At 42.0% G+C, this 25,770-nt stretch overlaps 1 protein-coding gene across 4 annotated transcripts in view; it reads right to left on the bottom strand.

Moving 5' to 3' along the window:
• The window catches only part of scaf8 (SR-related CTD-associated factor 8), a 59,011-nt gene that overhangs the window by 16,685 nt on the left and 16,556 nt on the right, over window positions 1-25,770 (bottom strand). For 3 of the 4 annotated variants that reach the window (XM_080414424.1, XM_080414426.1, XM_080414427.1), the window contains 10 exons: window positions 14,777-14,821; window positions 13,470-13,631; window positions 13,161-13,326; window positions 11,440-11,529; window positions 10,918-11,114; window positions 8,523-8,699; window positions 7,854-7,924; window positions 1,569-1,689; window positions 1,299-1,430; window positions 517-632 (listed from right to left, as the gene is read on the bottom strand). In XM_080414424.1, coding sequence (XP_080270550.1) covers window positions 517-632; window positions 1,299-1,430; window positions 1,569-1,689; window positions 7,854-7,924; window positions 8,523-8,699; window positions 10,918-11,114; window positions 11,440-11,529; window positions 13,161-13,326; window positions 13,470-13,631; window positions 14,777-14,821 — 1,277 coding nt within the window. The remainder of the gene's footprint in view (window positions 1-516; window positions 633-1,298; window positions 1,431-1,568; window positions 1,690-7,853; window positions 7,925-8,522; window positions 8,700-10,917; window positions 11,115-11,439; window positions 11,530-13,160; window positions 13,327-13,469; window positions 13,632-14,776; window positions 14,822-25,770) is intronic. The other variant, XM_080414425.1, reaches the window with a different exon arrangement.

Raw genomic sequence — 25,770 nt, forward strand, 5'->3', positions numbered from 1 at the left:
TGTAAACGAGAGGGACCCAAAGGGAAACGAGAGTCTACAAGCCCTGCTAGCGCCCGCTAAAACTAAATGATATTGTCATCTGAGATTCTCATGCGCTCACCAGTGGGGTCAACCAAAATCTATACAGTTAGTCTTGAGGCTATCTTGTGTGCCACGCTGACATTTTGGCTTGAGGGTGGCACTAAAGGCAAGGTCATGGAAAGAGTTCATATGCTTGTTCAATGCGCTCAGCAAGTTTCATGGCAACCCCGACTATTACATTGAGATATCTTGTGTACAAGTGGGAAATTAGGCCTGCGGGTGGCACTAGAAAGGCCATTTGGTCAACAAAATTTGTAGAGTTGAGTTCATGAAAGTGCACAACAAATTCCAAACTAACGGTTTGGACATACAAGATTTCTGCCTGACAGCGACGATTCATTGTTTGGAACCAAAGTGGCGGATTGGATGGACAGACATTGCTATCCTTGGAGCCCCCACACTTGGGGATACAAATGCATAAGTAAAAAGCCCGACCTGGAGCGCGATCTGGAGCGGGTTCTGGAGCGTGCACTAACGGCCTTCTTCTCCTCGGGCTCAAAGATTTCCTCTTCCACACCGTCTGGACCCTCGTCCAGATCCATGTCCATGTCCTGAAACACAAGAAACGTAAGAAGACCTTTACTACCTTCAAACCTTCCTTAAATATACCCTGGCCACCACTCTACTCCTAGATTATTCTCTCTACTGGCTCGCAAACTGTGGAATAAACTCCGCATTGTAGTCAGAACTGACTCAAATTCACCTCTTCAGACTCCACAGCACTCCTCTCTCCCTGTATCATTTCTTGTCACCTTTTTGATAGCTGCTAGTTTACTACATGGATATGTGTTCAACATGTTTTTGTCATTTAGATTAGTTTTTTCTTGGCCACAAATGTTAAGAATGTTATTCAGATAGCATGTTATCAGTGCTATATATTTTATACATTTGAAAACTATATAGTAAGTGCTTACTGTATGTTTTGTAATAATCAAAATCTACAAAGTAGACGGTAACTAATGTTTTCAAATAATTGTAGTGGAGTAAAAAGTACAATATTTCCCTCTGAGATTAGTACAGTACTTGAGTACATGTACTTAGTTACTTTACACCACTGCTTTCCATGTACATCTAATCATTGTCATTGATTATTAAAAAACGCATACAAATGACACCCAAGAATGATTTTTATAATGAGCTGAATCATCATATTCAACATGAAAAAAGTATGCAGAACCCATCAGTCTAAGACTGACTGAAGTGATTTAGTTTCATACCTGCTGCTGGTTGTCAATGGATTCGTCCATCTTGTTCTCTGGCTCAGGTAGTAGTGGTTGGTTGCTGCTCTGGCCGGTCGTCACAGAATTCTCTGACCCAAAGATGGAGTCCTGTCCCTCCATGCTCATAGACTGCAACAGTTAACAGTTACACCACAGTCAACACTCATTTCTTTAGGTTACATTTTCTCTTTAATCAAAGTAAAAGTTTTTCAAATGTATTTAGAAATCTGACACATAGGTCGGGCTCTAGAGTGCAGTCGTTCTAACCTTCTGCTGGTGTTGCTGGTGTTCCATCAGCTGTTTCTGTAAGTGCTCCAGGTTCTGCTGCTGTAACTGCTCAGCCAGCTGGTGGAACAGGGAACTGTTGAGGTTGTCAGACACCATGGGCCTGGGGGGGGAGGAGCGGAGGTCCACAGTTCAATTAACTTTCCATGTACATCTAATCACTGTCATTGATTATATAAAACAAAGCTATTGACAAAGCTATGTTCATACTCAATTCGTTTTTTATTTTCCAAAATAAGTTACTATGTGATGTTCATGAAATTAGAAGTACAATGTTTTCCATTTATAAAGAAAAATGGTGTAGTGATATATGGTATAAACCTAAGTTGCGAACTTATTGTCTGATAAAGGACAGGTACAGGGTAGAAACTTATGTGAAGTATAATTTAAGCAAAAGACAACAATCTCTCTGTGCACAAATATGGTCAGAAACGTTACCATTAGCTCTGGAGACTGGCAGTTTTAATGCAACTCCAGAGGAAGAGAGATACTGTTTGTTTTATGAACTTGGCGAAAGTGAGGTACATTTTTGTTTTATTGCCCTAAATATGATGATATAAGAGAGGTATTTGTGGTGATTTCCTTGACTTAGATGATTACGAAAAACTTGACATATGTTTCGGGGAAAGGAGCTTTTGTTAACTTGTGGCACATTTTATCTGTCAAGCTTGGGAGAGAAGACGGAACGAGAGTTATGCATATAACTAAGGTTCTACGAATTCCGGATGACCGCCAGAGGCAGTGTTTTCAACACCTGGATATCATCGCGCGCTCGCGCATAGGTCGAATATTAATACCAACAAAGTCACTCGTGACCTGTGTGCACGCACGCCACCTATATAGGTGCGGGGCGCACAGCGTTCATCCTCATGAAATCTTTTCGTCGAGAACGAGATTCCGAGTGACAGTCAACTCTGGCGGTCATCCGGAATTCGTAGAACCTTAGTTATATGCATAACTCTCGTTCTACTTCATTCCTACTGACCGCCAGAGGCAGTGTTTTCAACACCTGGATGACTAATACCAACATAGTCACGAGGAATCTGCGCTTACCGAAGTCGGTTTGCAGATAGAATAAACAGACAACACCACAGCCGTCGCCACAGGATGCGAGACGGCCAGGTTGACTATATATAGGAGCGGGCAAAAGCCCATGAAAGATGAAGCCCATTCGGCTGCATCTCCTGGCCTGCTCCAAGCCTGTATCACTGAGGGAGAGGCTCTGGCAACACCCGCGGTCAAGAAAGGCCTTGGGGGAACCTAGAGGCCCCCTGAAGACGTACATTTGCCTGAACGCGGCAATGAAAGTCTCCATTAAGCCAAGCACAGCTGTGCCCTTCCTCACAGACAAATACAACCAAACTCCAGCCATCACAGCTATGTCCTGCCACAGAGCCCGGACGGGACACAATAGGCAGGTACTAGAATGCAGTTGCTCCACCTCTGGTTGAGGAGCAAACTAACACATCATCAGGCTAGCTGACGTGAAAATGCAGAAAGCCTCTGAGGATGTAAGGAGGGGTCGGCCATATGGTACACCCAGACCCATCGGAATCCCACTTTAACAGTCTCTGGCAATGGCCAGGGCATGAAGCCCATCTACTCACTTTTGCAGTGAGGACAAAGAGTACTAGCAGATAGTCATCTGAGAGCAGCCCGATGTACCGGCTGGGGACAAAGCTTCCAATACCACAGGCAAGCATCATGAAGGCACCCATGCAACCTGTGGGGGCCCCACGCGGAGAGCATCTCAATGGTAGAGAGGCTGAACCCTCTATCTAACATCATCCGCAGATATCTAGGGCAGCATAAGCACAGAGCAACGCTCCAACCTATGCAGTGGCCCTTGTCCCGACTAGAGCACAGTCTACACTCGCTGGCGTGCAACGCCCTGGTGTACGATGCACAAAAATCCAGTAATTTTCGGACAATAGTATTGAATTTCAGTGGTCAATGACGCAGCCGAAGGTTAGGAGTGAGGATGCCACATGCACCTCCCCCCCTAACTGTGACAGGAGATCTTGTCTCTGTGGAGAGGCCAAGGCACTTCATTGAGAAGCTGCAGTAGGCCAGAGCATCGTGCCCTAACGGACTGGTCTGTCCCGGAAGGGAGACCGACAGTCAACAACGCGTTATGCCCTCAAGGCTAACGGTACTACCGCTCTGCCATACCTATGCACGTGATCCGAACTGCTATCGGATCCAAGAGGCTTCCAGTGGGAAACAAGTCCGCAGCCTGGACTGTACACCCAACAAGCGTATTGCTATGAAATTTGCAAGATGAGGCAAGGTCCACGAAAGGAGCTTCCTAGCCTCCTGCAGAGACTGACTGGGTCAAGCGCCCCAGAAGGCAGACTGTTGACATATTGTGTTATTGAACACGGCATAAACATCCTAAGGGCCAGGTGGACTGCACGCAGGTCCAGTGCATTAGCGACACTGGCTGGAGACCCTCACCATTCTGTTGCAGTCTTGGGGTTTGAGGCCCAAGCCACAAATATATATGCCCATTTGTACATGCGTGAAATTTGTCCACTGTAATTATTTACCCATCCTAGAACTACTAGGAGCAGTGAGCCGCCATTCTCCGGCGCTCATGGGGCAATTAGGGGCTCAGACAGGGACACACATCGACCCACTTCTGGCCTGGCGTCGAACCCGGGACACCCAGAGGCTCTGGCTCATTACCAAAGTAAACAGTGCCAATTCTCTAATCATGCAAGCAAACGCCTAGAATGATAGGCGCTGTATAGGCGCTGGATAGGCGCTGGATAGGCGCTGGATAGGCGCTGGATAGGCGCTGGATAGGCGCTGTGTCTGCGCATCAACACTCGCATGCCGGAGGGCCAGGGCGAGGTAGTCAAGGGAATGTCCAATACGTCACATTCCAGTTTACAGTTAAGGCGTTTAGCAGGCGCTCTTAATCCGGATCGACTTACAGTAAGGTAATGTAAGTAAAGTAAGCAATGTTGGCATCAACCACTAGCCTTAGGTATAGGCAATATTGGGCTGTACTCCCCATGGCTGACAAGCCCTTGGTAAGAGGTTCTGGAACTGGCCCACATGCCAAATCTCATGATGTACGGCACCGAGGGTGTACAACGACGATAGTTGTTGGACGCATCCATCTAGGCCAAGCCGTTATATGGCCAGCTGGGCTATGTACTCTCAACGCTTTCGTCCAGCGACAAGCAGTAGCGGAGTGGGACACACTTATTATGCTGAAGCTATGTTGCGGTGGTCCGCACGTGGTTCCTCAAAGCGGCAGAATGGGATACATTCTCAACGCTGACCCCTTTTTTTTCCTTCGTCCAGCGACAAGCAATAGCGGAGTGGGACACACTTACTATGCTGAAGCTACGTTACGGTGGGCCGCACGTGGTTCCCCTCCTTTTTCTTTCCTCTGGCCAGCGACCAGCAGCAGCGGAGCGAGACACACTCCCAATGCCAGCGGTATATTCCAGTGGGCGCACGCCGCAGTGGCGTGGTCCCTCCAAAAGCGGCAGAGCGAGACACACTCTCAACGCTAATACTTTACACTCCTTTCGTCCAGCGACAAGCAGTAGCGGAGCGAGACACACTCCTAATGCTTACGCCATATGGCGGTGGGCCGCCCGCCATGGTTTCTCAAAGCGGCAGAGCGAGATGCACTCTCAACGCTAATCCTTTTCCCTTCTTTCGTCCAGTGACAAGCAGTAGTGGAGCGACCAGCAGCAGCGGAGCGAGACACACTCCCAATGCTAGGGGAAGTAGGCTATATTCCATTGGGGGGCACGCCGCAGTGGCACTTACCAGTGCAAAATACAGCATGCAGCTGGTATAACATGACTGTCAGTCATTATTTCTTGTTTCTTTTTTCCTGTCCAGCCTCATCATGATTTGTGTGCATGGGGATCTCATCTTAAACAAGCTCAGTGCTTAATGAGTTTCCCAATTTAGTAGACCTTGTATTGTGAATTTGTACTTCCATGTACTGCTTTCAATTCAGTGGCCAAGAGTTCGTCATCCTGACAATTCCTCTAGCTGAGAAAGCATCCAGAGGGCTCAATGCTAGCATCCCTGTGGGAGGCAAATCCGCCCCAACCTGGCCAACCCAGTCGGCCTTTCTGCCAGCAGTATGCCGCTGCAATTAGCCAAACATTCACAGCCATAGCCTGTGTCAGGCACCATAGTCAGGACATGACCGGCACAAGTAATGGACCTTCCCTTCTGGGACCAGCAATTGTTGCAATAATCCATGGGCAACAGCAACAGAGTGAGACACTCAATACTACTGATGATGTAGCCGTAGCAAAAGCGAAAATCATTCAGGCTACAGTGTCAAGGACACAGTATGATAGTCAAGAAGTGGCAAAGCGAAACACACTTCTATCGTCATATAGAATTCTTTAAGAATATTTCACTACCAAGCACATAGTATTATCTGGATAGCAGCAGAGCGACATACCCTCAAGCTATGACATCAGTATTCACAGTATACTGCATATGTTGAATAGCAGTAGTGAGTACCAGGTACACACAGTATTAGTGGGTAACAGCAGCAGAGTGAGATACACTTGTGCTATTGGTAACGTAGCCATAGCAACAGAGTGAGAATCGTTCAAGCTACAGCGTCAAGTACATATGTACTTGTTAATGTATTGTGTCTTGGACACAACACAATTAACATTAATGTTAATTAATGTTGTCTTGGACCCCAGGAAGAATAGCTGCTGGTTTCCCTTTTGCCGCAGCTAATGGGGATCCATTGCCAATAAACAAAGCTTATTGATTATCAGTACCCAGAGTACAATGTTACTAATATGTAACTTCGTCGTAGCAAGGAGCGACAACCACTCAAGCCACAGTGTCAAATCATGTGTCAAGTACCCACAGTATGATAACCAAGTGATGGCAAGGCAAGACACACTTGAACCATACCAGTATTATAATTCCATTTTACTACCAAGCACAAAGCAGTATAACCTGAATAGCAGCAGCGAGTCCCACTCAAGCTATGATACACACTCAAACTGTGAGGTTAAGCACACACAGTGGCAGTATTGGCATATATGCTGCTTAAGTCAGCTGTCATTGATCAGCGAGACCTCTTTTATCCCATTAAGACCTGGAACTGTGTCATTTTTAGATTTGAGCTAAAAAGCATTATTTTACACTTTGGGCTATTCAAAAATAGCAGATCTACAAGCTCACAGGTAGACAGTGTACTGACTGAGCCATTGGATAGCAATCAAGCTAACAAGCGCCATATGTCTGCGTCAAAGTGAGAACCACTTTCAGCAAAAACATTCACAGAAGAGCGCCGCTCATACAGTGGTGTAAAGTAACTAAGTACATGTACTCAGTTCTGTACTTAAGTTCAATGTCGCTTAGGTATTTGTACTTTAATGGAGCCCAGTTATCTGCCACTGCGCTCATTAACGCTTTGGTCGTCTCCTCGAGGCGAAAGAACACCTTCTATGAGACACATTAACCAGTCAATCTGGCTCCACCGCCGTCGTGTCATCGAGGCGAGAGACGGTCTTCTCAAAGCGGCAGAATGGGATACATCCTCAACGCTGAATACTTTCCCCTCTTTTACTTTATTTGTCTGTAAACAGCACAACACATGCACTCACCGTCGCCAATGTACAACTATGGCTCCATAGTTATCCGTGCCAGGTTCAACAACAACGGTGGAGCGGGGAAAGTTAACGGTGTTATTGTCGTTAGCTCCAATGCTAGCAAGCAACCGCTAACTCCGTTCACCGTCGCATGCGTTCTTTTTTTTTTTCTCTCCTTCCTTGTTCCTTTCCGACAGCCCCTATAAACGGGGTAACGTAATTCCATGGTAGCAGGCTACGCAGTCTCTGGAGGACGGACCGCAGTCCGTAGCCCCAACCGTGTTGGTTACGAAACTTCACGCGCAGCTGCAAGTATCGACCTAACGCTCTGGAGGCGAAAAGATGAAAGAGGATGAACGCTGTGCGCCCCGCACCTATATAGGTGGCGTGCGTGCACACAGGTCACGAGTGACTTTGTTGGTATTAATATTCGACCTATGCGCGAGCGCGCGATGATATCCAGGTGTTGAAAACACTGCCTCTGGCGGTCAGTAGGAATGAAGTAGAACACTCTGTATAATTTTGAGCTGTAATGGAATGTATTGTGAATATAAACATGTTGTAAGCGTAAAATGGCGTCTTATAAACCCATGAGGATTGGGCACTTTGTGTGCAGGACACGAAAATAAAATAATCAATCAAATCAATCAATCATCATACTTACATCTGAGACGACGAGTTGTCCTTTTTAGCGTCCTCGCCCCGTTCCGAGTCACTCCCAAAGTCAAACAGTTTCTGCATCAAACACAGCAGCACATACAAACAAGTCATCCGATTAAATATCCAAATCAACAACAAACAAACTAAAGTCAGCGTCATGTACTATACTTCAACTGCACATAACCCCAGTACAAAAACTAACAGTGCTTTACATCAACTGCACATAACTCCAGTACAAAAACTAACAGTGCTTTACATCAACTGCACATAACCCCAGTACAAAAACTAACAGTGCTTTACATCAACTGCACATAACTCCAGTACAAAAACTAAAAACGGTGCTATACACACACTACAATGTCTGTAGGAAGCAGAACAAAATTATTTGACTCTTATGTACCCGTACCCAAGATGTAACAATAACGAAAGCAAACCTTTAACCTTCAAAAACCCAACCCCAGTAAAAAACGAAAACAGTGTATTGCAGATGCATGAGACATCAACCTGATGCATTTAAAAATATTACTGTAAATGACATATCATCATGTGATAAATGATGTGGTATGGGAATGGCATACTTGCAGATACCGATACCAGCATTTTAGGCAGTATCGGCAGCTTTTCCGATACTGCTATCGGTATCCGAACAACTCTACTCGTCGGGCGGCGTTACCTTATTGAAGGAGGACACCCTCTGCTCCAGAGGGTTGAGACTGTTGGCGGTGGCGGCGGCGGTGAGCTGGGCCGTCAGGGCCTGCAGCTGCACCACCAGGCCGGCATCCAGCGCCTGTAGGAGGGACGGCTGCGGCTTCTGCTGCTGCATCTGTAAGCTCTGCACCAGCTGCTGGAGCTGGAGCGCAGCACAGGGCAGAACAGAACACACACACGGTGAGACACGGAGTCCATCACAGAGCAACATATGGTGAGACACGGAGTCCATCACAGAATAACAACACAACACACTGAACACAGTGAGACACAAAGTCCATCACAGAGCAACACATGAGTCCATCACAGAATACCAACACAACACAACACAGAGAGACATGAATACATCACAAAACAACACAGTGAGACATGAATCCATCACATAGCATCACACGAGTCCGTCACAGAATAACAACACAACACAGTGAGACATGAATCCATCACAGAGCAACACATGGTGAGACACGAGTCCATCACAGAACAACACAACACAGAGAGACAACTAAAACAAACAACTCAAAATGGGATTGGTCTTCAAAATAGTCAATGCGACTTTGCCCTCAATACCCACACATCTGACTAAATACCTCCAAAAAGTTAGCGACACCCACAGCCACAATACTAAGGGGGGCGTAAACAACAATCTGGTACCACCCAACCAAAACAAACATGGGTAATTCTCCTTCTACAACACTGCCACCTAGGTGTGGAAAAGCCTGACCCCATCCCTCAAAAAAATTTGATCGCCGGCTTCCTTTAAAACAGCCCTGAAAATTCACCTTTCAGGAGGCCAGAGGGGGAGGTAGTACCACTTCTTCCTTAAGGCCCGTTCATAGTCCCTAGATGGGTCTAAAACGTGCGTCAGGGGGTGAGGGATTCCGTCCGTTCTTTACGGACGCATGCATAGTCGCTCACGTTATTTAGGGGTTATTTTATTTATTTTAAAGTGTACAGGCGTAATACACATATCCATCCACTAGATGGCCACTAGTATGTACCGCCGTACCCATAATGTTGCCATGTCTACTTATTATAAGCGACTTTGGGCTTATCTTTCTGTAAAGTTGCTTGTAAACAAACAAGCAATTTTGTATTGGTGGTTGCGGTTTTATTTGGGCTTGTTTCTAAAGTGTAGTTGCTTATTTGGGCCAATTATTATTTAAACCAGTGATTCTCAAACATATATTGTAGATCTGCTATATCCTAGTCGATTCTTTTGGGCTTGTTTTCATAGACCTGGTTGCTTATTTCTCTCACAAAACCTGGCAACAGCATCAGCGCAGCTAACAACATGAAGCTGCCATTGTAGCATCTAGCCAAAACAACGCAATAAAAGACACAAACTAGTCCACAAACTAGACAAAAACAATGGTTGTCTACAAAACGTGAGTTTCGACCCCTACTGCACTGTGCTATATATTGTCACAGACCGTGGATCGACGGGTCTAAGTACATTTACTCAAGTACTTCCACCAACCAACGTGGGTCTTTTTTTGGAGAAAGAGGGCCAGAGGAAAACTTTTTTTCCTTATACTGCCAACGGGTTCCACTGGTACTACAGCCAACGTACAAACGAACGTACGTCGGCCTGACGGTGAATGTCGACTGCACGGACGGAAATCCTGGAGCCGTAAGTGACGGAGGGGGAGACAAAAACGACGACGCAAGGAGCGCTGGCGCTAGTTACGTATCCTTACGTCCGACTATGAATGATACTTTAGACAGACAACCACCCCACCCCCCTTCCTTTGACTCTCATCCCCCCCCCCATTGTTTTTTCCGACTCTGTACATATAGTGTTTTTCTGTATTTTGTGATGATATTGAACTGTTTGGTGCCACTTTATATGCTTATGAATTGAATACCAAGGACCCCAATGGAAACAAGACCGCAAGGACTTTTTTGGACGTACCTTTAAGACAAAGTGTTTGACTGTACTTGTGCAGTTTTTACATTTCTGTCTAATAAAATATTCAATCAATCAGACATAAATATTAGGCAACTGTTGATTATTTCAGCCATTTTTTTCCAATCGATTAAATCAATATGACTCTAATTTCGTTGTACAACAGTGGCGCACAAAAGCATAACGAAAATAGCTGATATACAAGCTCACAATGTATTGTGAGTTTGTAAATCTGCTATTTTAGCTATTGTTTTTTAATATTAATATTAAATCAATAACTGTTGCACCCGTAATGTAAATAAAGTGACTATGATCCTAAGTGCATTCATTTTGTGTGTGTGTGTATGTGTGTATGTGTGTGTGTGTGTGTGTGTGTGTGTGTGTGTGTGTGTGTGTGTGTGTGTGTGTGTGTGTGTGTGTGTGTGTGTGTGTGTGTGTGTCGTGTGCTGCTGACCTGCTGTCCCTGCGGACTCTGTAGGATCTGGGCCACGGCCGCCACGGTGTCCGTGTTGGAGATTTGAGACGCCCAGTCCGGCAGGCTATGTTGGTGTTGGCTATGTTGGTGTTGGTGTTGTTGGTGTTGTTGGTGTTGGTGTTGTTGGTGTTGGTGTTGGACCATGTTGGCTGGAGTGGCCGGCGTGGCGGGGGTGCCTGGTGGACAGAGAGACACAGAGAGGGTTAAAGTAACAGTGCTTCAGTTTGTAGTCCTAAAACTAAGAAGTGAGCTCGAAATGGGTTCCCTCGCCAAGTTTAAATGTTGTTCTTTTTTTAACCATAAGGGTTTTCGATGGATGGAGAAAATAAGGTCTTTGCTTAACATAAGCCTAAGACAAATTCACGTTTTGTTCTACGACATAAATTAACTCAACCAATTCACCATGAATTTCTCAAACGTGTGACTTTTTCAAGCCATTATGTGTTGGATTTGTGGAGATGATTCTATTCTATTATTAACAAATGTGTTAATATCAGATACCTTTGTTAGTCTCGCGTAGCCAGGATTTCAGATATCTCCGCCTACTGATACGTGGTCTGGTGACATCTAATTTCAACGTAGGGGCCAAAACTGGGTGGAAACAATTCGGAAGTTAAAAAGAATTACATCAGCTTCACAGGACCAATGCAAAGACTTCAAGGGCAGTCCTTTCATATGGGGCTGGGTAGCAGTGGGCTTTTAGCGTAGGTTTTGTTAGTTACTGCTGGGTTTTTCTCTGGCATCCAAAGCCCATTCATTTAATTTAGATTTCCCCAGACGTTATCAGTAGGCAGAGATCTCTGATCGTCTGGACTCTAGGATGACGTACAAAAACACATTATCTCTGTAGCGCTTTTTAAAGAAGCGTGGTGATATGGACACTAATTAACATCAAATGCAGTTACCGGACCACATGACACCAATGAAGAGAGTACTTTTAGCAGGAGCAACGACAAAGTGCAACGGCAATGACAAGTAAAGTATAAATTAAAGGTGTTGTAAGTGATGTTTTTGTTTGTTTGTTAGAAAGTTAAAGCTGACAGTAATCGTTGAAATAGAGTGTTTGTTCAGTAACAGGGGTCTCACCAGCTCTTTAATAAACAGAAAACACATTTTCAGGTGGGTTACAAATACATCATCCAACCAGGAGAGAGAAACCATTTATAAGCCAAAACTTATGCTGTAGCCCTGTATCCTGTGTGAGTTCTCTCTTCTGATTGGACAAAATTGGTATACTGACCAGAAAACTTTTATTTTCTGTTTACTAAAGAGCTGGAGAGAGAGTTACTTAACCCATTGAGACCTGAAGCCGATTCTACATGTCTCCTAAATCTCAACAGTATTCTGAAAAACGAATGTTTCTATATCAGTGGTGTTCAATCTTTTTCATGTCAAGGACCCCCGAAATGATATGTATTTGGCCGCGGACCCCCATCAAAATATTTTGTTCCAGGGACCCCCAGAAGCAACGATTTGAGTTAAAAATGTTCGCTTTAAAAATATATATATTCAAAGATTTGCACACATTTTCACGATTTTTCAAAAATAGCAGATCTACAAGATCATAGCGCGGCACTCGGTGCCGCGCTATGAGCTTGTATATCTGCTATTTTTGAATAGCCTAAGTGTAAAATAATGCTTTTTAGCTCAAATCTAAAAATGACACAGTTCCAGGTCTTAATGGGTTAATTAACACTGCAATAGCAATGATTACTATCAAACCACAGAGGTACATAACAAATTATTTTAACAAGATATATCACTTACACCCCCGTTAATGGCAAGCTGGTAAATGTTAAATACTTTAACCCATTAAAACCAGGACAGCATCCGTGTCATTTGAGATTTTAGCTATATATATATCGTCTGTCAGGTGGAAACCTCATTATGTCAAAAACTGTTACTTTTCAGGATTAAAATTCAAAAGTAGCAAAAGTAGTAGATCTACAAGCTCAAAACGCGCCGCTTCGCGCCGCATTTCGAGCTTGTGGATCTGCTACTTTTGATACTTCTGTGTGACGCTGTAGTATATGATCAAGTAGGACATTATTTTACGAAAAAAACACAAAAAGTTAAAATATGGAAATAGGAGGTTTCTGCCCGACAGCGACGATATAAAGCAACATATGTTTATCAGAAACCTATGTTGGATTTAGAAGACATTTTTCTAGGATCGGCCTCAGGTCTTAATGGGTTAAGAAGGACCTCTATTCATTACTGACCAGGTGTGGCGTTGTTGACGGGTGCAGAACTGCTGGACTGCAGGACTGGGGTGACGCTGGGCGGGGGGTGCCATGTCCCGGCCGCCATGTCCAACAGGGGCTGGATGATGTCACTCTTGAAGACGGCATTCTTCTGCCACAGGTTGAGGACTCGCACGATCTTACTCTGCATAACAGAAGCCGTTCATGTGGTTAAAACAGATAGCCATCGATTGCTAATGTATACCCATAGTTACTTATGTCAATCAGCGCACACAAGAAAACAATATAGGTCAAATAAATACAAAAATGTCCCACGGCCTGGCTAACCTTGTCATCCGGAGGGCAGCGGTAGAGTTGCTGGAAGGTTGCGATGATGTTCTTGCTGAAGCGTGGAGCGAACACGTCCTTCTCCGTGCCAAACTGGTGCCGTGACTGCCTGACGATCGAGTCGATCACATAAAGGCCAGGGACCTTGTATTCTGGTTTGCACTGAAAAACACAAAAGAGATAACCGGGACGGTTCAGACAACATGGAACTTCCAAGTGAGGTGATAAGAGTAAAGAGGCTACTGATAACGGAACTAATCTAAAAGCAATATGTTTTAGACGGCCAGAGGACACTTTCTGTCTAAAATCCATAATTTACCCTTTGTTATAAACTTTGCATGCTTGTAGCCAAATGGGGTTTTTATGACCCCGTTTGTATGCAATGCGACTAGAACCCAGACGCATTTCAGGGCTAATCTGTGTGCTGAGTGATTTGTTAAGTGGATATGAGCATTAATATAAGTACTTCATGATTTATAGTTGCCAGTGTCAACAAGTATTATAAAACAATAACAGGACCAAGTGCTCCAAATGTAATTTATTGGAAAATCGGATTAAATTATGCACCAAGCATTGATTACCCTCTCTAATGAACAGAATAATAAATAATGAAAAAGAAAATAGGCTAACATAATAGGCTTCTCTCTCTCTCTCTAGTCTTTTTTTACAAGCAGTCACTTGAAACTCAAAAACAGCATAATTATCGTGTTCATTGACTGCAGGTTATTTAACTACGGCTACAGTTTAATATGTCTATCTAAACAAGGTAACCCATTAAGACCGGGAAAGCGTCTGTCATTTTAGATGTCTTTGGCCAATAAAAAAATTGCAGATATACAAGCTTATATATATTATTATTTTTTAAGCGAACATTTTTAACTCAAATCTTTGCTTCTGGGGATTCTACAAATGTCTTCTAAATCATAAAAGTTTTTTGAAAAAACATTATGTTGCTATAATATCAGTGGTTCTCAAACTTCTTTCATGTCAAGGACCACCAAAATGATGTCTTTGGCCGCGGACCCCCATCTCAAAATATGTTGTTCCAGGGACCCCCAGAAGCACAGATCGGAGTTAAAAATGTTCGCTTTTAAACATATATACTGTATATATATTCAAAGATTTGCACACATTTTCCACAATTAAAAAGAAAATAGCAGATCAGCCAGCTCGTAGCACGGTACTCAGTGCAGTGCTATGAGCTTGTATATCTGCTATTTTTGAATAGCCAAAGAAATATTAAAATGACACAGATGCGTTCCCGGTCTTCATGGATTAAAAACACAGCGTCCATTAGGACAACTCACCTTCTGAACGAACTTCTCCACACTCTGGACAACGTGCTTGTAGAACTGGAAGAGAAGAACAGAGGAGAGAATGTATTTTGTGAGACACCGCCCCGAAAAAAAAACACAGCATCTCCTGGTTAGGGTTGGGATCTAGAACCGGAGGAAATCGATCCAACATTTAGGAACCGGAATCGGTTCCATCACATTTGGAACCGTTTCCGGAACCTGTTTTATCACACTGTCAGAGCTGTTATGTGGATTCACAACTTCACGTCTTGCTATACAAAGTACAATACCGGTGGTTCTCAAACATTTTAATTTCGAGGACAAACATAACTGAGAGTGTACGAATGGAATTTGGTTCCATTCGTACACTCTCAGAGTTACAGATCTGTAAGGGTCCATTTGTACACTCTCAGAGTTACAGATCTGCAAGGGTCCATTTGGTTCCATTTGTATACTCCAGAGTTACAGACCTGTAACTGTAAGGGTCCATTTGGAACCCAAGTAACCCAGAGGAGCTCACTTTTAGAACCACTACAATAATATCTATTGTATGCAATACTAGTATGATTGAATTTGCGTTCAACAAACATTAGATCGAAGGCCAAAATGATGTACAGGTATACAGTATATATTTTTGTAACTTGTTTTTCAAAGGTGCTATACAAATAAATCATGTTGGCGCCAAGTGTGAAATAAAGTGTCCTGAGATAACTTATTATAATTTGTTACTTTATAAATAAAACTGAAGTTGACTCCCCCCCCTCTTCTTTCTATGGAAATTAACGTTGCGATGGGAACGATGTACAAAAATGAATTTCACCCACTTCTTTACCTTGTAAACCTGTGATGTGACAATAAAACTGATTCTGATTCTGAAACGTTAACTCATGGATTGGTTTTAACACAGTGTGAGAAAGTTGCGTGCCCTAATGTTAAGAAGCACCTTCCTTATGTATATTAGTTACACATATAGATGTTAGGATGAATAGATATGCCCTAAGAACGTTGACTGATTGACCAGTTAAAACCAGCACCATCAACAGAACCCAGCAAGTTGCATATGCAAGACCTGCCACAAACTCCCAGAAAACTGCATGTCTGCTGCCACTCATTTCTTTTAAAAACACAACTAAAGACCTTTCCGTTTGCCGCTGCATTTGATTGAGTTACTTTTCTTTTTTCTTTCTCTTCTGCACTGTAACTGTATCTTCTTTTGTTTTATGCATCCTAATGTCATTGTATTATAGCGGTGTTTCCTTTGCTTGTTCTCCGTGTAAAGCACACTTAATAGCCTTGTTGTTGAAACGTGCTATACAAATAAAACCGCCTTGGACACATGCTAGGCATGCCGTAAAACCAGACTTAAAACAACAAAACAAACACCTAGTCTATGTATTGAATGAGAGCAGCGGTTCAGTTCAACAAGAGAAATAAAAAGAGAGACAAATGATCTGAGCATAATGAAGGCAGTCAAGACAGGTGCTCAGGTTGGCTCCTGTGTGTGTGTGTGTGTGTGTGTGTGTGTGTGTGTGTGTGTGTGTGTGTGTGTGTGTGTGTGTGTGTGTGTGTGTGTGTGTGTGTGTGTGTGTGTGTGTGTGTGTGTGTGTGTGTGTGTGTGTGTGTGTGTGTGTGGGGGTGTGTGTGTGTGTGTGTGTGTGTGTGTGTGTGTGTGTTCAGCACGTTTGCTGTTGACCTGCGGTGTCTCTTTCAAAATGGATTTGACAGGAGAGTGGTGAATGCAGTCTAAACCCTGACAAGCACTTGGCATTGTAGGAATTGAAGTATAACATGTTTGACTCTGTTCCATAGATATATATTGTGAAAATAGCAGTTGTAAATCGGCTATTTTCAAAAACAATTCCTCTTTCTTATATTATTTGAGCATTTGGCCAATGTCTGACCCGTTTTTATAGTATACTTTGATGATTACTTTTGATGCAGTAATGGACTTTTCTTTGCAGTTCTCAACCCTGCAGTTCTCAACCCACAGGTTGAGAACCACTGGTCTAAACAGTCCTGCTATGACTTAATGTAAAAACAAAATGGTTCATTCTATTCGGTTTCTCTTCCAATTTTGCCCATTTACCTTATTTCCATTTCAAAAGGATTACAGCCATATTAATAATGATAGAAGAACTTTCATGGGGGCAACATTTACATACTCTGAAAGTTGGCAAAGCCTAGGGCTGTGAAATCCAATAAATGTTAATGCATTACCAAGAGTTCCCTCGGAATCGATCAAAATGTAATTAGAATTTAAATATAAGTCTAGGGCCAAGGTAAACATTAAGGGCGAATGGGATGTGTAATTTACATGAAGAGAGCTGAATCAATATAGCTAGAGAACGGTGTATAATAATATATATATTATCACACGTTAGTAGGCTTAACGCCAGGAATAATGTAAATTATTTTACAGGACATACTAAATAAAGAAAAACAGCCTATAGCCTAATAAGTGAATAGCCTTTGATTATGGATTCGCAAAAATTATGCACAAACCCACTATTTCAGACAAAATGAGCAACAAAGAGTATATACATTTACAAACTAAGACGACATGATCAACTGGGATTCAATCAGTCCTCAACACTATTACACATCCTGTGGAGCCACAATAATTAATCTATTTGATGCAGTTCATTTCTCTGCCAGCAGATGGAGTCATAGGACAAAAAAAACAGGCTGACCAAAGAAACTACACATAAGAATCAAAACAGAAAAGAGTGAGTGGGCTGAAAAGCAACACACATCCACACAGACACTGCAGATACACTCACAGTATTTCAACCGAGGCAAATGATATAAGAGTGACAATTTTCACACTTAGGTCACAAACATGATAGCTCAACATCTGGTCATTGCATTACACACAGGGAGGGAACAAGATTAACACCGCCGTCCACCAATAGATTTCCTCTTCTCATACAAAGAAATAGCTTGTGTTGTCCGATTGTGATTCTGCTGAAAACGGCACTTAACCCATCCCGTCATTTTAGATGTTGCCATGTATATAGCAACATGATATTTTGTAAATGTATGTAAAGGTTTTTCATAAAAAAAGGTTAGGATTTAGACTAGGGATGCCACAATCTGACCTTGAGCCAATTCGAAATTCGGACAGCCCTGGCGAATATTTTTCGATTATTCGACAGATCAGTGGTTCTCAAACCTTTTAATTTCAAAGACCCACATAACTCTAAAGGTCCTTACACACCGGGGCGATTTTTTTCATGCGCATAATACGTTTTTTTTAAAAACCTTATAAAGTCAATGCAAGCTTCCACACCAGTTTCGCGGAGCAAAAAAAGCGTCTTTTAATTATTCGGAACGAGTCCGAATTTTGCGTATATTCGCATATTCGCCGGTGTGTAACCGCCTTAAGAGGGTACAAATGGAACCAAATGGATCCGTAAGGTAACTGCCAGAGGCATTTTCATATTTTTTTAGCCAGTGCCAGAGTTTTTCATTGAAAAAAAAAAAGTACTCAGGAGCCGAGATACAGAATTTTTAGTTAGTTAACAAGGAAGTGGATAGGAGTCTAGATCTTCGAAAAATCATATCAGATCTACGCGATTGGCACGTGGCGGCTTTAAATAGGTTCGCGTAGATCTACGTGATTGGCAGTGAATCAGTTAAGAGTTACAGACCTGTGAGGGTCCATTTGGAACCCCCTCAAGGTCCCTGGACCCCAATTTGAAAACCACTGTCCTAGATTGTTTTTAAATTACACACGGATCGGAACTCGGTATCGAACAGTATACGAGTTGTATCGGTACATCTCTAGTTGTGGTGCTGCCGTTAAGCTTAGAGGGAGTCCCATGTCAAAACAGAACAGATCTACAAAAACCAAACAACGCCTTGCGATGCAAAGTGATGTTGCCTTGTAGATCTGTTCTTTTTGGAACACGACTGCAGAAAGAGCACTCACCGACACCGTTTACAGATTTCTCAGATAATCATTTTCATATACTTCAGAGTGGCTGAAGACTGCTCTGAAATAAGTTAGTTGGGGTGTGTGTAGATTGAATTGCAGTATTATGCTATGTCACTAAATTATAACTGTTTTACTCTGATAGACTGCTATAAACGTGCCAGGATAGATTATCAAGCCAAAAAGTTAAGTTTGATTACTGTAATTTCTGGCATCCGTCTGTAACTGTGATAACTGGGACAGGATGAAAGTTGGTGGGTTCGGGATCACAGCTCACAGTACATGCACTATATATGTTTCCATCTCCAAATTGGTCTAAAGTCTAAGGTCAATGTCCCAGCTCAAGATCAAAGTTTAGCCCTATGCTCATGCATGGGCCATGTTTACATAGACCCTAGTCTCGCATAGCCAGACAACTATTCCACAATCTCTGAATGCTACATTCTGGAACTACTAACGGAAGCTGTCACGGAAGCTGTCATCTGTTCGTCATTCCGTCCACGAAAATATATTGCAATATCTTTACATTTTATTTTAGAATTTCCATTCCCGATAAGCAGCAAGCTATATATACTTCGATTATTTTGATTTATATTAGGGCAAATTTGCACGACTGTAAAGACGAAACGAAATCGGGGAAGAGGTGTCACATCAGCTTTATCCTCTGATAATTTTCAGAGCTTCCGTTGCTCCAGACTGTATGACGGAAGCACTTGAAAATTGTGGGATGCAACAGTCTGGCTCGCAAGACTAGGTAGACCCCAACGCGAGCATGTAGCCTGGGTGTAGCACAGTGGTGGCCAGTAACAAAGTGCATTTACTTGAGTACTATACTTAAGTAATTATTTTTGAGTATCTACTTTACGTAAAGTAGATATGGATAGTGGAGGCAAATGTTTTAAATTAATGCTATTCAGGTGTGTGTGTGTGTGTGTGTGTGTGTGTGTGTGTGTGTGTGTGTGTGTGTGTGTGTGTGTGTGTGTGTGTGTGTGTGTGTGTGTGTGTGTGAGAGAGAGAGAGAGAGATCACATCCTTCATGCCTCTCTTGCATATTAAGTCAGTGCCCCACTTGAGCAACCTCAGTCAAAGATGTCTGGACACGCCATTGTCTAGGGTGCATGTGGTTTAGTGTCAAATAAAGCATGAATTGCACAGAGGTTCACTAGCTGTACTACGGCTTGTTCTGTGAAATAAAGTAGCATATCGAAACTAATGAATACAAGTTTTTTGTCCTTTGTTTAAAATGAGTTTTGCTGTTGAAATGGCACTACGGGTGATGCAAAAGAACAAAGGTGGAGCTATGTTGAGCCTTACTAATCATGCAATGCATGATTAGCAATGCATTGCAGTCATGGCATAAAAAGTATTAGGAGCATACTGAAATACTGAGAAAAATAAGCTGTTAAAACTATAGAGAGGTGTCTAAATAAAACCTGGAATGTCATGAAGAAAATGCTACAAATTAATGAAGAGAGGATGAGATGAGATTGTGCACTACTTGACTCCTACTATTTGTATAAGATATACAAGGATAAAGATAAAAATTGTCTTCATGTTAGTATGACTATGAACCTAGTTCACACAATGGAGAAAGCCCTTTTCTCATATGGAATCCATAACACTGCTGAATGAAAAATATCCAAAGACAGTGGATAGTCACATTGGCCTTCTTTAAGCAGAATATACACCCTAATATACCCTTATGCCTAAACTTATTAGCCATATTTGACTATTTTAAAATAGTCAAACTAGCCGATCTACAACGACGCGTTGTGAGCTTGTAGATGGGCGCGCAAGATAGGCCCCATGGTGTCCGTTCCCTCATAAGATTGCTATTACAGATACTGTACACATAATGCTTGTGCAAGAGGTGTCTAAGCTGAGGTTTTCAAACTGTTTGTGCCCAAGGCACACCAAAGGGCAAGTGAAAATCACAACAAGGTAAAATAGCCTCTATAACAGACTCTTATCTCTCTGTAACAGTTTATTTGTATTTACAAATACCAAACAAAAATATTAACCACTTAAGTCCCATTTCATACGTTCACAAATGCCTTGTAGATTGTCTATTTTTGCCATTTTAGAAAAATGACCAAAATAAATAATACATATTATAGCCACAATACGATATTAAAGTCACAATATCAATAGAGGTATTTGGTCCTCCTCATCACCCAACCCTACTGTAAAGTGCCCACTACCTTGCATTGCCTAAATCAGGGGTGTTTTTTAAGTCACAGGTCAGACTGGGTAAAATGCAACTTAATGCAGGCCAGACAGTTATGCACAGTAAATGCACGCACTTGCTCGCACTGCTTTTATCCCCTTTGTATTTTCAACCTGCTCTCATGTGCTTCTTTGATACAACTACAAAATGTTTCATTTAGAAAATGACAACTGTGCCTAGTTTGCATTATTTTACAGCTGTTATGTGTTAAAAAAGTAAAAGTGCTAAATCACACAAGCGCACACAAAAAGAGGGAGACCCACAAGCCCCTAGTCATAGAAATGCTTGGATAAAACTGTGTATAGGCAAAAAAAAAGACATTATTGAAAATAGCTGCACATTCGCCTAATTGTGTGTTGTTTCTTAATCTCAATCATTGTGGAACTGGCCACACCAACAACAGCCCAACTGCTCGCTTCACTATGAATGGATCTAAAATCACCCGTAAACATCTGTTTGTATATAGAAAGTACTGGGGTAGAAAGTACTACCCATTCCACCACTAGACCAATCAATAAAAATAAAAATAAATAGAAAAAAATCACACCCTGTGTGAAGTGGGCGGTGTCTTGCTAGCTAATCACAATACTGAATGGAGTCAACCAATCATGTACAAAAGATAAATACATTTATTGAAACACTCTTTATGATGGAAGAAACCATAACTTAAAAAAAACTAATTGTTTTTTTTAAAGTTATGGTTTCTTATATAGGGCTATGCACATGTGTCATGTGACACTGGCCAATCACAGTCCTGAATAGACTGTGATTGGCCAATCACGGTGCAGGGTTAGGCGGGGTACATTTTTGGCCAATCACAGCACAGGATTTGTTGTACAAATATCCAAACCTCACTTATAGGGCCGCCCAAATTTTTTTTTAATTTGACTGACTTTGTTGCACTGGCAGAGTTGTCTAACAGAAAGAGAAACGCTGTGATTATGCTCGGTGCGAGCATTGCACACAGTTGTAAATATTTAAGCTTCTGTACTATTAATTCATCAGATGCACATGATGCTGAGTGAAGTATTATTTTTTTCCCCCAGTGTCTGTGTTCACCCCAATGAACTGGGCAGGCACATGCTTTGGCCAAAATCTAGCGCATAATAATGGCTGCTTTCTTGTAACTGAGGGTTTTCTTCCCAATTAACTCCCTATGCTGTCTGTTGTGATGTCACTCGACTCGTGTGAGGAGAAGTAAATGGGGGCAGGGTTTCTCACATATACGTGTGAGAAATGTATATGAGCTAATCGGAGGCATAGTGGGGGCAGGTCGTCTAAGAATGCGACAGAGGAGGAAAAACAACACTGACAGACCTGTTCAACGTTAGGTCGCAGTGGTGCGACCAATTAAAGTTTGTAGCTGCACACCTGATAGATTTTTGGTCACACTTTGCAGCCCTGTAATCCAATTACAAAAGACTAGTACAATATGCAACGCCGACCATCATAGGATAGTCCTATATGTTTTCTACCGCAGTCTGAAAAATCACCTCTTCAGACTCCAACTCGCACCGAGCTCTCTACTTTCCTTGTATTACTTCTTGTCACCTATTAATTTTTTTACAAGATGTTAGTTATACAATACAGATGTATGTTGGTTGTTCCCGTTATTCAGTGGTGTGTTCTAGATTTTTTTGGAGGGTATACTATAACAATTCCCCCCCTAGTTCCTCCCACACGCACGGCACGCACGGCACGCGTATAATTAATTAATGTAAAAAAATTGCGCGGACTGCCCCGCACAAACTCGGCCAGGCCCACTCAGGCCCAGTTTCACAGTAACACTGAGTACACTTTCAATATGCTTTATACTGATTTTCTACTGTTTCTAATGTTAATCACCCTGTAACTCAACCACTTCGGAGCTGCTTTTAGCCTTGGATGCATTTTATTTTATTTTATTATTACCATAGAAGTGCAAGGATTGTTATAAATAAATGCTGGTATAGGCTTATCAGATATATAGCAGTGTTAACAGCGAGCATTCCTGTATCTATTACAGAATAGTATTAACTTGGCATTGAAGACACAAACTGTATTGAAGATTCAAGATTTTGCTGTGCTAGGACGCGCAATTTGAATACTAATGAAGTACTCAATTCAGTGACCTACGTTCAATGAAGTGAATAGCAGGTCGTTGACGTTGAAATGTGTGAATTCCTTCGCCAGTAGCCATTAATTATCACCTCAAGAACAATAGCCACGCACATGATAAGCCTTCACCTCAGAGTTAGACTAGTCAGACGGTCAGACCACATTCTTGCTGTTTGTATTGCTGCGCCCCCCAGCCCAGCCACTCCTGGGTGCAGCGTATCAGATGCGTATCAACGTATCAGATACGCCGTTTCGAACTGTTTTTGAATGTATACGGTGGCGACGAAAAAAATCTGCAGGCCATACTGCGTATACAGCGTACCACGGTAGAACACACCACTGCCGTTATTTTATTTAAGATAAGACATATACTGGTTACTTGACCAAAAATCCTAAGAATGTTGGATAGATACAGGGGTGGGTAGGAATGCGTGAGAAATTAGTAAGATTTTTTTTTTTAACAAGTACTTTTCTCTTTTTTTAAATGTTAAGTCTATTATTTATATAGTTTTTCTACTTTTTACTTCACTACATTTGCCATTTATATCTTGTTCAAATTAGTCAAGTCTAAATACAGGGATCAAAGTGTAGGGTGATGATCATGCAATGAGTCCCCTTGACGCACTGCCTACTGCTTTGTTTTGGGTACTTAGCAAACAACAGACGTTAACAGGTGTTAAATATTAACATTACATATTTAGTGGCCAGTCAGTACATGCGTATGTGGGGTAAAGTTGATTGAGATCCAGTCTCCTCCTCATTAAGCCTTTCAAATTGAGTGGTAACCTTTTATGGGAACATATGTTTGTTGAACACATGTTTGTAAGTAGCAGTACACCGTAGTTTGGTTTCACGTGCACATGTTGTCAACAGCAACACAACAATGCGACTGAGACACATGCCTTGACAGCATTGTTAAGGGGAGCAGGCGAGGCAGTGGTTTTGTGTAGATATCAGATATATAAATTGTGGGTTAATAATTAATAGGCCTAATACTTTAGACAAGTGCTTCCCAAAGTGGGGTCCGGGGACCCTCAGGGGTCCTTGAGGGGGTTCCAGGGGGTCCCCAGCAGAATGTGTTAATACAGCATCACAATCATTTTAACCCCTTTATCCATATTTTATACATTGGCTATTCAAAGTATTGTTAAAGTTAATGAATGCTCTGATCACGCACGTTAAGATTTTGTGTGTGTCCGCACATGTATTCTGAGCTATTCTCATGGAAATACTTTGTCTATAAGATGACCAGGGGTCCCAGTTTAGCCAGGATTGGCGCGAACAGTTAATTTATTCATAATCATTCGTCTTTTTGGCAACACCTCTCGTAGCTCTGTTGTCATTACAGTGTTTGTTTATCCATACGGAATGCTGAAGAGTAATAGCACCCGAGGATCATTTGGAATGTAACAAAACGTTGTCAGAAACCACGTTAGACACGGTCTGAAAAAACAGTGTTTACTAAAGGACGACTTCCCCATTTTCAACATCTTCATAGAAGATCACTAATGCTCATGATAATATGGTAAAAAACAAAAGGAACAGGAACCCGCCTACCACTGACATCATTGTTAGGCAGGGTCTTTTTTTTCAAATAAGATTTCAAAATGATTATAATGGATTATAATGGAGAACAATGGCTTCCATTATAGCATGCTGACTTTCCAGGACTAGAAAGCCTGCAGTATCTATTAGCTTGGATTTGGTAGCTTGTAGATCGGCTAATTTCTTCTTCTTTTTTTATTACTTACATTACTTAATTATTTAATTTAGGCTTATTTAGTGTAGAGTGAAAACAGGAGTTTGCCTAGTATAGAGCCCTTGTGAATACGGTCAATTAAGTATAGGATTTAAGTGGTTATGATGATCATCAACTCTAATATCACACTGGGTGAGACTTTCAAATGTACAGTATATATATATATAACCCTTCTCTTATCGCATTCACTTTGCTAACCCCAACAATATAGACTTGCACATCAATTATTGTTGGCCTACAAAATATATTATAATGGCCAGTGCAATATAATTCCGTACAACTTTCTCAACTTTATTTTTCTTATTATGTGTAAATATTTGTAAATATTTGAGTATCACCGGTAAAACTAATTTCTTCAGCACAAAATGGTAAATTTATCTGAGTCCATATTGCTTTAACTGGTACAATTCAATTATGGTTCCAACTCAAAGCATTTGTTTTGGAGTTTATTATATCTGGGAAATGGCTAAACGGGCAAGTGCAACCTTTCTTCTAAACATTTCCATTTTTGATGAAAACATGCAGACTTTTGGGGCAATCAGATAGCAGAGCGCTTTGAGAGCCCATACCATATGGGCGCAATGCTCTAATCAGCAAATCACCAGTTCAATTCCAGACTGGCCGGGCTACGTATTTGCTGAATGTCATTCCCCAACTTTATCTCCACATTTCCCATCTCTCTTAACTCATTCACTGCCACAATTATTGCTGGCCGCGTTTGCCCACTGCCAGAGATTTTTCATCGAAAAAAAAAAGTACTCAGGAGCCGAGATACAGATTTTTTAAGTTTTAAGTTAACAAGGAAGTGGATGGGAGTCTAGATCTTTAAACAATCATATCTCCTTGGTCTTTGGGTCAAATTTGAAACAAAAACTAAAAAAAACTAAAAAAAAAATTACGTCAATTACGTCAGTGGCAGTGAATGAGTTAACTGTCGCTGTCAATAAAAGGCCAAAACATGCCCTAAAAATATCTAAACGATTAAACGC

This window comes from Gymnoscopelus braueri (assembly GCF_963280865.1).
Source record: "Gymnoscopelus braueri genome assembly, chromosome: 19".
NCBI lineage: Eukaryota > Metazoa > Chordata > Actinopteri > Myctophiformes > Myctophidae > Gymnoscopelus > Gymnoscopelus braueri.